Source organism: Rattus rattus, chromosome 7 (genome assembly GCF_011064425.1).
Source record: "Rattus rattus isolate New Zealand chromosome 7, Rrattus_CSIRO_v1, whole genome shotgun sequence".
In the NCBI taxonomy this organism is placed as follows: Eukaryota; Metazoa; Chordata; class Mammalia; order Rodentia; family Muridae; genus Rattus; species Rattus rattus.
Genome location: NC_046160.1, coordinates 115,035,455 through 115,050,521, shown reverse-complemented (window position 1 = coordinate 115,050,521; position 15,067 = coordinate 115,035,455). Strand labels below are relative to the sequence as shown.

The 15,067-nt window shown below is 49.9% G+C and overlaps 1 protein-coding gene across 1 annotated transcript; it reads left to right on the top strand.

Annotated features, from left to right (window-relative positions):
- The first annotated feature begins 4,437 nt into the window (after positions 1-4,437).
- Positions 4,438-13,839, top strand: LOC116905871 (serpin A11). Its single transcript, XM_032908860.1, has 5 exons — positions 4,438-4,540; positions 7,815-8,460; positions 9,555-9,828; positions 11,316-11,463; positions 13,541-13,839. Exons 2-5 carry the CDS (start codon positions 7,818-7,820, stop codon positions 13,742-13,744), a joined length of 1,269 nt encoding a protein of 422 aa, XP_032764751.1. The 5' UTR covers positions 4,438-4,540; positions 7,815-7,817; the 3' UTR covers positions 13,745-13,839.
- The last annotated feature ends 1,228 nt before the right edge of the window (positions 13,840-15,067 follow it).

Sequence of the window (15,067 nt, the reverse complement as noted above, 5' to 3'; positions counted from 1 at the left end):
GGAATTTCTAAGTGGGTGTCCATTCTTCATCCCCAACTTGGCGAACTAGTCTGCACTGAACTGAGCACCTACTATGGGCAGAAGCAGCCCTGAGGCTGGGGTGTGGTCAGGAATCACTCCCCCTGTGGAGTTTGCAGTGAAGTAGGAGGAGGAGAGAAAGAGTCAACACTTGCTGGGACAGAGGCTGTTCACATGGGCCGAAAGCACTCGTGTGAGTACAGGCATTGGAAAGACCAGAGTGCACGGTTATGGCTTCAACTGTGTCTCTGTCCCTTGGGGGAAGAATGAAGGTGAGAGCTGCTTCTGGGGTCTGGCATTGGGGACCTCACAAGCCAGACAGGTAACCAGGATGCAGGCAAGAGGCAGAAGGGACCAAGCTCAGGAAGGAGGACTACAGAGGAGCTTCAGTTCAGGCTGTCTCAGACAGAATAGAAAGGCAGCCCTGCCCCCACGCCGACTATGCATCCTCTAAGGCTCTGTTTATTCTCCATGTGTTCCCCCCCCAAAAAAAAAATCCAGATCCCGCCCATGTCATCAGGTTGCCCAATGAGCAAGCACATTGAAAGTACTGAGGAAGACTCCTCCCAGATCACCGGTGCTCAGGGAGCACTACCCATGCAATGGTGCTCCTACAAAGGCTGACGTCTAGAAGAAGGGGACCAAGGATGGTTCTGCTAAGCTGGGAGCTGTGCAGAAAGGCAGGCATTTATGCAGAATGTCTTCCGCCCACCTCCCCACTTCTCCATCCTCAGAGGCATCCGTGACACCTGACCCCCAGCATCTGCCATCTTTCCTGGAGCTAAGAATGGGCTGCAGAGGAGCCTGCTCATGTGTGAGCTCACTTCCGGGCGCTAACACACCTCTTCTCTGCAGCCCGAAGGGGAGCACATATGAGTCCACAGGACAGTGGCAGCATCGCTTGCTTTGTGATGTGAAGACTGGTGTGATAACTGGGGAGCAGGCGTGTGGCACAGGACCTAACGTGTGGCACAGGCTCTGCTCAGCACAGGGGTGGCCACTGTTCGAAACCACAAGCCATGTGTTCAGAACTAGTTTATAAGTCACATCTCCTTCCTCCACTGTCACAGGTAGCCATGGCATACAGAGAATGGGAGTCTCTTTTATTATTAATAAAGTCTGCTCTTAGACAACCTTATACATGTTTGTAACGCATTCTGGTTACTCTCTCCTACCCTCTCTCAGTCCCTTTTTTCCTTACAAGCATTTCTCCAATAATTACTAGTTTTTGTTTTGTTTCGTGTCCCACAGAGTTTAGATAAGGCCATCTGTGTGACCCTGAGTTTGGAGCCAACACATGACCAGAGCCTGGTACTCTCAACAGCGAGAGTTCATGCCACCCCCTCTTCCAGAATCTGTTAGTTGCCAATTGGCCGTCAATGTGACGAAGTGAGTTTCTGTGCGGCACACGCATGTGCCAGCCCTGTGCCAACCCAACAGACACAAGCACCAATTGTGTGTGGGTTATTTCCACAAAGATCGCACAGACCAAAGGGAAATGAAGTGTTGGGTGAGCCATCACATAAGAATGTGGTGACACTGTGTGACAAGCATGCCCAGAAGAACTGACATGGCCCAGGCAGGGACAGAGGGGGTGGCTTTCTGAAGGACAGAGCTGGGCTGAATCCTAAGAGTAGTGAGTGCATGAGTAGGCACTGGCGTCTGTCTGAGAAGTAGAAGGGACGGGAGCAGCATTCTAGCAGGAGACAAGGTGTGCAGGAAAGGATCAGGGCTCCTTTGCTTGTTGGTGTGTAGCAAGAGCAGCTTCAGGGGTGGGAGGTGAGGTACGAGCCCGGTGGGACTGTGACAGCCTGTGAGCATCTAGGAGAAGCAGGCTCTCCGGAGACTGCAAAGGGGGAAACGAACACATTTCAAAATGGAGGACAAGTGAGCAATGCCAGGCCCACTGGGCAGAGGTAAGGAAGCCACAGGCAACATACAGGGAGATAAGATTAGTGCAGCTGGGCTGGGATCCAGTGCTCTTGGGCAGGCTCTGTTGCAAGCAAGGATGTGTGATCGTCAGTGAAAACCCAGGGCTACGCTGGTCCAGCCAATGTGAGGTGCCTGCGTTGGGGTAGGCCCCTCAAGAGAGCAGTCTAGAGAACCAGACAGCAAAGCAGGACTCGAAGCAGCCATTGTGAGGTTTGGGAGTTCGTACACAGCCCTTGGTCTAGGAAGTGGTCGATGAGTGAAGGAGCAATTGCTGGAAAAAAAAGAGCAGAGAGTCTCATTAGTGGAAACAGCCATTCTTCTATCATATTGGCTGCCAGGAGACCCAGAAAGTCAAGAAACCAGGAGGGCACATGCATTGGGCACATCATGTGTGTCATCTCCACTCTGAGAGCAACCTGCAAAACAAAGGCATTTGGCCCTTACAGAACAGGAAGCTGGGTCTTGGAAGGAGGAAGGGGCCTTTCTAGTGGTCCCATGGTGGTGTAGCAGGGAGCAAAGCTTTATTGTCACAGCGTGTGGTCCCTGGGCTTGGCTGAAGAGGACAGTATCAGAGTCCTCATAAGGAGCTCCGGTGAGGGGACACCAGTGCCTGGTCCCAGGGGAGGGAGCATGGGCACCTGGCCTCTCCTCCCCACAATTCAGGCCTAACTCCATCTCTCCAGTACCGTGTGTGTCTTCTGCTCCACCACAGGACCCTCCATACAGCCACAATGGGAAAGCAATCGATAGCAAATTTCCATTCTCAGTTTCCCTGTTCAAAATCCAGGTAACCAGACCTGATACAAGTGCCTTCACCCAGTCAGCTGTTTGCAGGTTCTGCGTGGCAGCAGTTTTGAGCGCGTCTCCAGCTCTCTCCCGAGAGAAAAGCTCTGGAGGGATATTCAAGATGAGGAGAAGAGCCAAAAGTTACCAGCTGTTTCCAAATGCTGCTCCAGGGAAAAGCTGTGTCCAGTGGATCAAGGAGAGTGTGGGAGAAATACAGGCTCCTCCTTCCCACAGGAGCAAGCTCCTTGAATACTTTATCCTTTTAAAGTGCTCCTCGCTGATGATATTTGCGTGTAGAATTTAAGAATTCTACTTTCTAATGTTAAAATGTTATTAGTTATTCTCATCGAGATAAAAAAGGCTTACGAAGGGGCTGGAGAGTGTCGCTGAGTTAGTAGGGTGTGGCCCTGTGATCTGAGGACATGTCTTAGATTCCCAGCATGCACATACAATGCTAGATGTGGTGACATGGGCTTGCAATCTCATTGGGGAGGCAGACACGGGTGGATCCCTGGGGCTCCATAGGCAGCCAGCATCGTCCAATCCGTGAACCCCAGGGCCCAGTGTGAGACCCTGCTTCATCATCAGGTGGATGATGGCCTCTGAAGAATGACACCTCTGGGTCTGCCCTCTGCTTTCCACATGAACGCAGCATCCCCCACCCACAGACACTCACCAACAAAAATACAAAGTCACTCCGTCCCATCTGGGAGCAACAGTCTCTTAAACAAAATAAAGCTTAGCATCAGGTGTGTGTGTGTGTGTGTGTGTGTGTGTGTGTGTGTGTGTGTGCGCGCGCGCACATGTATGTGACTGTGTGTGGACAAACATGTGCGTACACGTGTGTGGCTATGTGTGTATGTGAGTATGTGTTGGAGAGTCTGTGTGAATGTATGTGTACATATGTGTGTGTGCTCGATCACACACATGTGTATGTGTGTGCACATGTATGTGACTGCGTGTGGACACACATGTGTGTACATGCATGTGGCTATGTGTGTGTATGTGTTTAAATGTCTGAGTGTGTACATGTGTATGTATGTGTGTGTGCACATGTATATGACTATGTGTGAACACACATGTGTGTACATGTATGTGGCTGTGACTGTGTGTGTGTGTGTGTTAACGTGAACACAAGTCCTCTGAGAGTCCAGAGAAGGATGCCAGATCTCCTGGAGCTGGAGTTACAGGCAGATGTGAGTGCTGGGAACAGAACTCCGATCCTTTGATAAAGCAGTTCGTGCTTTCTACCTCTGAGCCATAGCTCCAGTGCCCACTACCTAGTCTTTCAACACTCACCAACCTTCGTTCCAGCACCTTCTGCACTCTACGCAGATTATACTTATGAAAAGTGTCTGGAAAGTGATGGGGTGCTTGGTGGCATGGTGGCAACAGCCCAGAGTGACTCGCAGGCAAGCCACCTGGAGTGACGCTTCTCTCTGTGAAGTATGGGGGCCACACTTTCCTCAAGGTCTCACAGCTAGGGTTGCTGACTCCTACAAAGCCTCCATTCACATGTCAGCATCTCCAACACTCCCCAAACCCCATCACCACCAATGTCACAACACAACACCCGCAGACAGAATGGGGCTGTGAAACACAAGTCGCTTGCTTGTTTGTGGGACCAGCAGCCAGGTCACACTCTTCGAAAAAAATGTCCCATTTGTCCTATTTGCCTTCCTGTCAGTTCCAGGAATCGACCTGACGAGTATCGACCAGGCTGCTGTGGTGTTCAAACACTATGATCCTGTGAGCAGGAGGCCGTACGAGACTGTGGAGCTGGGCCCACCTGGGTGGCTTCTCTGTGAGTATGCCCTGTACCCAAAATGAAGGTGGGCCATTATCTGTCTGTCTATATGTCTGTCTGTCTATCTGTTTATCTATCCATCAGCTTTAGAGGTAGAAACAGGGGCAGCAAGTCCTGCCTCTGAATCTTGAAGCTAGAGCTTCAGGTTTTCAGGAATCGTCTCTGGAAATTTCAGCCATAGGGAATCTTGACCTATGAACTGCCAACCTAAAACCAGCTAGAAGCTAAGTGGCACCTTTATCAGAAACTAAGTTATGGCAACAGGCCTCTGCACAGAAGCCCAGGTCTGGCACTGAGCCTCGCCAATTCTAAGCCGCAATTTCCCTGTGCACACAGCTGGTCTAAGGGTGTCTGTGACTTGAGGGTCTCAGGAGCATTTGTTTAAACAGAAAGACAGCAAACTGTCCCAGCATTCAAGGAAGACTAACTCTTGGCATTTCAATAGCTTCCAGATGTTTGAGTGGCAGGCAGGAAGCAGCAGTAATATAATCATTGATTACCCAGAATGCTATGCTCACCTATGCCCTCCCCACACATTTGTAAATAACTCCGTGTGCAGCAATGATGCAATGTGCCCGAAGTCCCCGGCACTTAAACAAACACTGAGAAACAAGAAGGTTATAACTCAGGAACAGGATTCTGCATTTTCTCTGAGAATCTGCCTGGGAGCAGAGTTAAGCACACTTAAATTTCCAGTGCACCCATTCTCGGTAGAAACAGGGACAAAATCTTCTGGACTGTATTTCTCATGAGCTGGTGCTCTGCAAGATGGACTTCATAAATCCTGAGAAGGGTAGCATTGCCATTTGGATTTTGCAGAAGGAGGCCCTGAATTGCAGAGACAGTTCACACAGCAAGTAACTGCAGAGTCCTAGTTCAAGCCAGGATCCCCTAGCTACAGTTCAGTCTTCCTTGGAAAACACATCCTTCTGCGAATCACCTTGGGGTGTAGCAGGGTCAGGAAGGTGCTAAGATCGATGATCGCAAATGGCGCCCTCACATTTTCTGCCCTTACTTTACCAGGGCGGACCAATTATTCAACATCTTCCTCTGTTTTTTTTTTTTGTAAGGAAAGTCTAAAGCACACAAAATTCTCCTTAAGCCCCGTACGTGGAGCCGGTGCTGGAGGAGGACGTGACTTCAGTTGATACCAGCCTTACTTTAGCCAGCAGGTGGCGCCTGTAATCTGGTTGGGCACCAGGGGGCGGTGTTCCATCTGCCTCTCCCCTCCCTTCACTCCAGCAGGTCACACAGAGCCAAAGGCCAACACAGAAGGTGTTGTGGATGCTTTCAGGACAAACTAGAAAAACCAGCGTGTAGCCGCTGTATAACTAAAAGGTAGAGAGGTTGGTGTGAAGGGATCGGGACGGTATCAGGGTCCAGAAGACTCTGGGATGCAGGGGCCAGGGCAGTAAGTCCTCTGCAGTGTTGTAGGGATGGGGAACACCTCTAAGAGAAAAGAAGGAAGTGGAGGGAAGTGGGGTGAGCCCTGCTTTGTCGACACTGAAGGCTCTGCCCCCCACCATTGCATTCACGACTCTGCTTTTTTTACTCCCACCTTTCAAAGCACCTTGAACCCTGCCAAGGTAACCAATGGCTATTCTGGCGCATCCCATAACTTAAATTAAAATATAAGACACTTGACATTTGCATGAAGGGGGCTGTCTCTGCACACAGGAGCAGGGGTTTAAACAGATGCTCTTTGCCTGTACGTCTGGAAACTGGAAGTCCAAGACTGCAATCAAAGCGATGGCTGTGCCCTTCCGAGACAGTGCAGACGAACCTATACCAGGCCCTTCCCTGACCCCTGGTTGCTATAACCTTCAGAATTGTGTGGTTTGCACTAGGGTCTCATCTCTGCCTGTGTCTTCCCCACAGTCCTCCCCGGCTACTTCTCAGAAACCAAAGTCCCTTCTTTCAGGGGCACTAGTCATATGGGCCCCACTTTAATGGTCCCATCTTACTTAATTATATCTGTAATGTTTCCATTTATAAGCAAAGCACCATTATGAGGGTCGAGGTGCTGGGAGATAGGCATATGAATTTGTGGTAGGTAAAACACAATTAGTAACAGATGTTTTCAAAGCCCCTGCATCCTTACACACAGGCAGTTTTACCATTGCACACAGTAGGTGGTTTTTAGGCAGTAGAGGTGTGGAGACAGAGCCCATCCCCCTTTCAGTTCTCCTTCCAGGAACCTTCTGTCCTGTTACTTCCTCCTCCTTCAGAGGCTGCCTTCATCTCTGTGGGCTTGATTGATCCAGGCTAATGCTCGCTTCAGGGTGCAGGTCTCTCCCCTTGGGGCCTGAAAGAGGCATTGAACACCACCGTCCTTCTTGCAACTGACTGCACTATTCCATAGTCACCCTCAGGGCCCAACATCCTCTGTGCTTGTATAAAACTTTGTCCCCTAGTATGCCTCTTAGCCTGCAGTCACATAAGCATCTGCCGAGACAAACACTGGCGAGTCCCTCAACCACGCCCTCCCTAAGCCTATGGTTCTCAACCTATGGGTCGCAACCACGGGTTTGGCGGGAGATCACATATCAGATATCCTGAATACCAAGCATTTACAATGCAGCTCACAGCAGTAGCAAGATTACAGTTATGAAGCAGCAACGAAATAATTTTGTGGTTGAGGGTCACCACCACATGAACTGTATTAAGGTCACAGCATCAGGAAGGTTGAGAACCACTGCCCTAAACGCAGAGAATCTTGGGGTTGTGTTAATTTCTTTAACGCACAAGATAGTCGGGGTCACACCTTTAGGCCCAACGAAGCCTCAGATATCATATATGATTGCAAAAACAACTGGGTCCAGAAGAATGTGGAAAAAGCATAAGAATAAGATAGAAGGAAAGGGGGAGAAGAAAGACGTATGGGGCAAGAGAAGAGAATGAATATGGGAAAGAGGGAGAGGAGAACAAGGGAGGGTGGGGGAAATACAGGGAGGAGGGAGGAAGGAGGAGGGAGGGAAGGAAGAGAGAGGGAAGGGGAAGGGAGTGGAGGACGAGGAAGGTAAGGAGGAGAGAAGGTAAATGGAGAAAGGGTGAACTGCAGGACCTATTTTTCCAACTGGAATTCCGGTTGCACTCGCGTGCATGCGCACAAACAAACACACACACACACAGACACACACACACACACACACACACTTTTCCTTGTTCTCTGCAGGGAGGGATCAGGTGTGGATGGTGGCTTTAATGTAAGATCAGGGGGTGATGGTGTCCTCTTCCAAGGAGAACAATGTGTTCCTCATCTTCTTTTCAGACAATGGGGCCAGTGTGGCTGTGTCTGCTGATAGCTGAGCTCCTGCTTCCTGTCCATTGTCAGCCATCTTCTGCCCATGGAGATAAGAGTCTAGGGGCACCTCGACCAGCCAGCCACCAGTCCCTGGAGCCAGCACCCACCTATCACAAAGTCACACCCACCATTACTAATTTTGCTTTGCGTCTATACAAGCAACTAGCAGAGGAAATACCAGGGAACATCCTCTTCTCCCCCGTGAGCCTCTCCAGCACCGTGGCTCTGCTCTCTCTGGGGGCACATGCTGACACCCAGGCTCAAATTCTGCAAAGCTTGGGCTTCAACCTCACAGAGACCCCAGCAGCTGACATCCACCGGGGCTTCCAGAGCCTCCTGCACACGCTTGACCTGCCCAGCCCCAAACTGGAACTGAAACTGGGGCACTCTCTGTTCCTAGACAGGCAGCTAAAGCCTCAGCAACGCTTTCTGGACAGTGCCAAGGAGCTGTATGGAGCCCTGGCTTTTTCCGCCAATTTCACGGAAGCAGCTGCCACAGGGCAGCAGATCAACGACCTAGTGAGGAAGCAGACCTACGGGCAGGTGGTGGGCTGTCTCCCGGAGTTCGGTCGTGACACCCTTATGGTTCTCTTGAACTATGTCTTCTTCAAAGGTGAGACTTCTCAGACAGGAATATGGCCCTCTCTGCAAGTAAAGGGCCTGCCACCTGTGGATAAGACAGTTCCCCTACCCTTGTTTCCCCTGTGGAAGTAGCAAAAGATAAAAGACAGCTCAGAGGGATGGTGTAGGTATGGACCACAAAACTTTTTTTTTTTTTTTTTTTTTTGGTTTTTTTTTTCGGAGCTTGGGACCGAACCGAGACCACAAAACTCTTAATGGAGACCCTGGCCTGCATCGACTTCCCAGAAAGGGGGTTTCTACTTTAGTGTGGAGGCACATCCCTCCACTTCTAGCATTTTGGAGGTCGAGGCAGGAATATTTACAAGTTGATATCAGCCTGGATTAGAGAGAGGGGGCGGGGCAGGCTGCCGAGATGGCTTCTCTTGCCTCCGCTTCCTGAGGGCTGACATTGCAGGTGTGGGCCACCATGCCAGCTTGAAGCTCTTTACAGACACTGAGGCATCTGGTCAGAGAGGGTTTACGGTCACATTCCCACCAAACCCGAACTGTGCCTTCCAAATCAGGCTGCTGATCCCAGCTCACACCCTTATGGCTCTGGAAATTAGGGTGCTTCAATCATTTCGTGCCTACTACCTTACTAAGAAACGCACGATCCTTATTCATTCCTGGTGACTTAAGAGACAGTGCTTTGGGGGAATCAGTGGTTAGGACCACTGGTTGCTCTTCCAGAGGACCTGGATGCAATTTATGATAACTGTGTATAACTCCATTCCCAAGGGACATGGTGCCCTCTTCAGGCCTCCTTAGGTACTGCACGTCCATGGTGCATAGGCTTACACATACGCAAACACTCATACATATAAAATAATAATAAATTTTTTAATAGAAATAACGCCTTGTGCAAGGAAAGCAGGACCACCCTGCCTGTGCTTTGTAGATAAATTCTCTCAGTTCAGCACAACCATAGGTTACTTACCCCTGGGACTTGCTCTCATGCCTCCTGGCTTTGGGCCCTGCTTCTTACACATTCCAGAGGACGTCACCCACCCTGCATGACGTTGTGGATGTTTCCCGAGTCGCTGTCCTGCCCATGTGCTCATGGTTCTGTGTATTTTGTACCCTCAGCCAAGTGGAAGCATCCCTTTGATCGCTACCAGACTCGGAAGCAGGAGAGCTTCTTCGTGGACCAGAGGCTGCAGCTCCGCATTCCCATGATGCGGCAGAAGGAAATGCATAGGTTCCTGTATGACCAGGAGGCATCGTGCACTGTGCTCCAGATCGAGTACAGCGGCACCGCCTTGCTGCTGCTGGTCCTCCCTGACCCTGGGAAGATGCAGCAGGTAGAGGCTGCCCTCCAGCCAGAGACGCTAAGAAGGTGGGGCCAGCGGTTCCTGCCCAGGTAGGTGTCCCAAGGTACTGCCTGTCCTTGCTCAAAACTGGGGCCATTCTGTTCATCGCAACCCCCAAGAGCTCCTCATGGGTTTGGGCACTATCTCACCCTCAACTTCACTGATGTCTTCCTCATGTCTTTGGGCCACAGATTTCCTCAACTGTTAAAATAAAGATATGCTACCTACTACATGGGGGTGTGAGGGACCAACGGAGCCAGTATCTAAAGAACTTAGATTGGTACTAAAATGTAAGGGCATTCTAAGCTGTCTTTTTATCCCTTCTAGGGGTCCTTTCCTCTTACTTCCTTCTTTTTCATAACAATTTAAGTCTGCCAAAAAAAATAAGACAAGAACAGTTATTAAAGATGACCAAGACTCCTGGAACCTGGAGTTCAGGAGCTGATACAGAGGCTGTGGAGGGATGCTGCTTACTGGCTCACTCCCCAAGGCTTGCTCATCCTCTTTTCTTATAGAACCCAGGACCACCCCACCAGGGATGGAACCACCCACAGTGGGCTGGGCTATGATAAATGTACTATGAACTGAATGGTCTAAAAGTGGACTGTTCCCAAAAGCAAGGGTTATTAACAGAGCGCTGGCAATTAGCAAATAAATAAGGGGGAAACATAGTAATCTCAAGGGAAAAGGGGTAGATTTTACTCTGAGTTAAAAGACATTTCCACATTCATCACAGGGAACATGACAATCTGATGGTGAGGACGGATACTCAGGCTTTAGGTTCAGATGCCACAGCGCCCTCTCTAGGTCACTGGTTCTCAACCTTCCTAATGCTGTGACCCTTTAATACACTTCCTCGTGTTGTGGTGATTTCCCCCCACCACCACCAAAGAATTACTTTTGTTGCTACTTCATGACTGTAATTTTGCTACTGTTGTGAATTATGTAAATATTTTCAGAGATAGAGGTTCGTTTAAGGGATTGCGGCCCAAAGGTTAAGAATCTCTGCTCTAGATGCTTGCAACAACACCAGGGGGCGGGCATCTCTCTGCCGTTCTCTAGAAAAGCTCAGGCAGGTGGAGCAGGCGATGGCGGCTTGCACTGGGACCGGGTCAATGAATGCCCGCAAGATAGAGGGGAAACTGAGCCTGACGCACCTGCAGATGAATCAAACGTGGAGGTGGGATACACAAATGGTATTTACTCAACCTGGTATCGGGTACTCCGAATCAGCGTTGCCTTGCGAAACTCTGGCTAATGTCTGGCACCTAGAAAGCTCTCCACGAACACGGGGGAGGTAATGAAGGTGATCATGTCTGCCAGGAAACTTTTCAGATCCAGCCATGAGTCTCTGTGAGGTCTATGTGGAGGGAGGTTTGGGTGGGCATAGGTAGTAGGATCTTCTACCAGAGCAAATCACGTCACAGGAAGACGGAACATCCCCCAAGGCTGGGGTACCCTGCTCTCTCTGGCTGCTCAGGCGGCTAGCAGCCGGAGCACAGGCAACGCAGCGCGTCTTCTCTGATTCTCTGTGTAGTCTGTTGGATTTGCACCTGCCACGGTTTTCAGTTTCTGCAACCTACAACCTGGAAGAGATCCTGCCCCTCGTTGGCCTCAGCAGCCTCTTTGACGTGGAAGCTGACCTATCAGGAATTATGGGGCAGCTCAACAAAACTGTCTCCAGGGTAAGGAAGGGGATGTGAACTTGGGTGGGGGAGGGTGTCTTCCAACATGAAGCACACTGGAAAACCAAGGACCCCAGTCCTTTCCCTAGACCGACTTTTCGACACCACAGTCTTTACAGATTTTTTTATTCCTGGACAGCTCCATTTCCATCTCCCCTTCCCTATATCTACACTAGTCAGAGCAGGAATGTAGGGTTCCATAGAACACTTGAGGTCATTCACAGAGCCAGAATTATGCCAGGTGAGGGGTAGCCATCTTCTATCCCAAATAATCCACCTTGGGGCATCAGGAGCTCTGTCTTTGTGATAGCTTAGAAAGCTATAGAGACTGAACAGGCAGTGTAGTGGTCAGCATTGCTGGGTAACAAGCCTCCCCTACACCACAGTACATTATCACAACAGAGGCTTATTGTGAGAATTCCTTCACAGAGGAGACAGAAATAATGTCTACCTATTCCCCTTTAGGTCCTAGAACAAACCAAAGTAAGATTTTATGTGGGGAGCTGCTAAGTTCTTTAGGCGTGGGTGAAGGGTTCCTGGCAGGAGACTAGGTGACCCTAAATCGGCTTACATGGAAAAATCTTCACTCAGCCTCAATAGAGCCCTTCCCCAGTCAACCTTCCTCAACCATATACTCTTCCTGAGCCCCTGCCCCATGGATAAATAGAGCAGGATTGTGTACAGGTAGCTGAGAGGAGCTGATGGAATCTCAGATGAGGGGCTGGATGGCTCTCATCACCCCTCCAACTGTGAGGGATATCAACAGTCAGCATGCCCTATTCTGACAGACACTTACAGGCACAAATGGATGGTCTAGTAAAGATGGCAGCTGCTTTACTCAGAGGACTGCATTCTACAAGGCCCATCTCTAGCGGACAGTGCCTCCTAGAAGCAGCTTCCTAACACTGGCTACAGATCTGTTCCTCACAAATTCTTCCAGGATTGGAAGTTAAAGGAAAAGAATCCCTCTCTGAGAGGAGAAGAGGAAGACAGGAGAACTATACAGTGGCTCTTAACCCTTCCATCCCCCGCAGGCCTACATAATGGCTGCTCACAGCCACTGCCGAAAAGCAGGTCTCCTGTTCAGGCAGTGGGGAAGGGCTATGCTCTCTCTCTTGATGGGAGACAACACAAGTCACGTGGAGTAGGCGAGCATCTGTAGCCCTCTAACAGAAATGACAGTCTTTCTCAGGAGGGAAAGCGGTCCGGTCTCTTTCTAGAGCTTAGCTCAGCTCTCCTGTTTAGGTTGGAGATGTCCACTGTCATCGGAGTCTTTGTTAGGACCTTACAAGGAATGGGCTCTGTCTTGTATTTGGGAGGGACCAGCGGAGACCTAAATGCCCAACCAAGGCAGCAAGGATGTGGACTTGTGTCTGAGCATTTGTGTGTAAGGAATGGCTGTGTGTGCATGGGAGTGGTATTGTATGAGTGTGTGCATGCAAGCCTGTGTGGTGTGGGGTGGTGGACAAGAAGAAAATGACAAACTTGAGAGAACTTTCCACAGTGACCTGGCCTGCCTCAGCTGTCTTTCTTAGACCTGTTTGGAGACGAAAGAACGCATCAAGACCATTTTCCCAACTTCTTTTAAAGTCACAGAGTCCTTTCCTGCTAAGAAGTTGTGAAATGAGACCTTTAATATTCTGTGCTTAGGGCAACTTGGGGCTCAATTCTACCCGGCACATTAGGGCCTGCTTTTGGCCACAAGCCTTTTTTTTTTTTTTTTTTTTTTTTTTTTTTTTCTGGGGCTGGGGACCACAAGCCGTTTTTAAGATGAGAAGGCAGAGGGAGTTTACAAAGGGTAGGTGAAGCTCAAAGAAGTCTGTGCCCTGTGTACTTAAATGCTCCGGGAGGTGGCTACTGGGTTTGAGTCTGCGCTTAGCTCCTCAATGGGGCTGAGGCCGTCTCGTGTCAGGATAGACAGCTTAGGAAGGTGACATATATAAGTTGGGATTATTTCTTAGGGGGCCTGGACCCGAGGGGTCTGAACAGGCTCTGAGACATTGTCCAAGGCTTGGGGAAGGTGTCCTCTACCCTCGGAACCAAGAGTGAATGCTTACACTGTCGTCTTCTTTTCTAGGTATCACACAAGGCCGTCGTGGACATGAACGAGAAGGGAACTGAGGCCGCAGCTGCCTCTGGCCTGCTCTCCCAGCCCCCATCCCTGAACATGACATCAGCCCCACACGCCCACTTTAACAGGCCCTTCCTGCTTCTGCTCTGGGAGGTGACCACCCAGAGTCTGCTCTTCTTAGGGAAAGTAGTCAACCCAGCTGCTGGGTAATTGTGTGGTGGTGGGGGCCACAGGAAGGGTAACCCAACCTGCATGGCAGGACCCCTGTGCTGCGGTTCTAATAAATCTGAATTTGGCTGTGCAAAGTCCCATAAGCCACCATCACAGGAGGGAGATGTCCAGGGCAGCTTCTAGTCATTTGTTCCACAATCTTCTCAACCCTGTCACTTCCATTGCAGACATCTGCTGAATTGTCTTAGGATAAGGGACACAGTAGGAAAAGGGACACAGGAAAAGGCACCAAAGACACACAGGAATGAACAAGCCAAGGGACATCCTCTTAAGGGGCCACCTTGAGGGGAGGCTGGATCTGGGGCCAGCAGGGGCCACAAACCATGTGCCATGAAACAAAAGGGTGTGAGGAGGGACGAATTTCATCATGGATCTAACAGGGTGAGAGGCTGAATTCGAGAAGCAGAGAAAGAGCCCCAGAGGCAAGGGGTGCCCCAAGGCTGAATAAGGCCAAGTGGATGGGGGTGGGATGAATGTGGGGTGTATTCATACATACATGCATGCATACATACATACATACATGCACATGTGCACCTTTAAATACATACATGTATGCATACATACATACATGCATACATGCATACATACATACTTATGCATATGTGCACCTTTACATCTAGGCTTTGTGAGTAAGGGAAACACGTGGCACTTGTCTTTTGGCCTAGCTAGTTCTCTCAGTATAACCACTAATTCCAGTGCCATGTGTGTGTGTGTGTGTTTTTTTTTTCTGTGAATGTCATGATTCCCGTTTTCTCTACAGCTGCATAGAACTCCATTGAGATATGCACCGTAACTTTCATCCATCTATCCATTGATGGGCAGACGCAAAGCAGCTGGCTCTGCTTCCCAGATATTGAGTGTAGAATAGCGATAAACCAGGAGGCTTGGCACTGACGTCTTAGTCCGTAGGTCTGCGCCCTCAGACAAACGTCCTAAACCCAAGTTCTCAGTCCAGCTCTGGACAGCCAGAGTGCCTTGGGTTACTGAGTGTTATATGGTATCTGAACCACTTGGGCTGGAAGGTGGCTTGACTTCATATTACCTGCAGTAAGATTAGTGGGCAATATTGCTGGTTCACTTCATATTTGAAGGGAAAGGTGTTTCTCGTAGTAATCGAAATTCGGTCAGATAAGGCGACTTCCCAACCACCTCCTAGTGCACGTCTTTCCTGTAGAGAGAGGCATTGGAAGATGTCAATCCCACACCTACTTGCCCAACAGCACAGGATCATACTGCCCCCTGCAGTTGTAGGGAGTCATTGACACATACCAAAATAACTAGCGGTGCTCCGCCCCCTAGGTT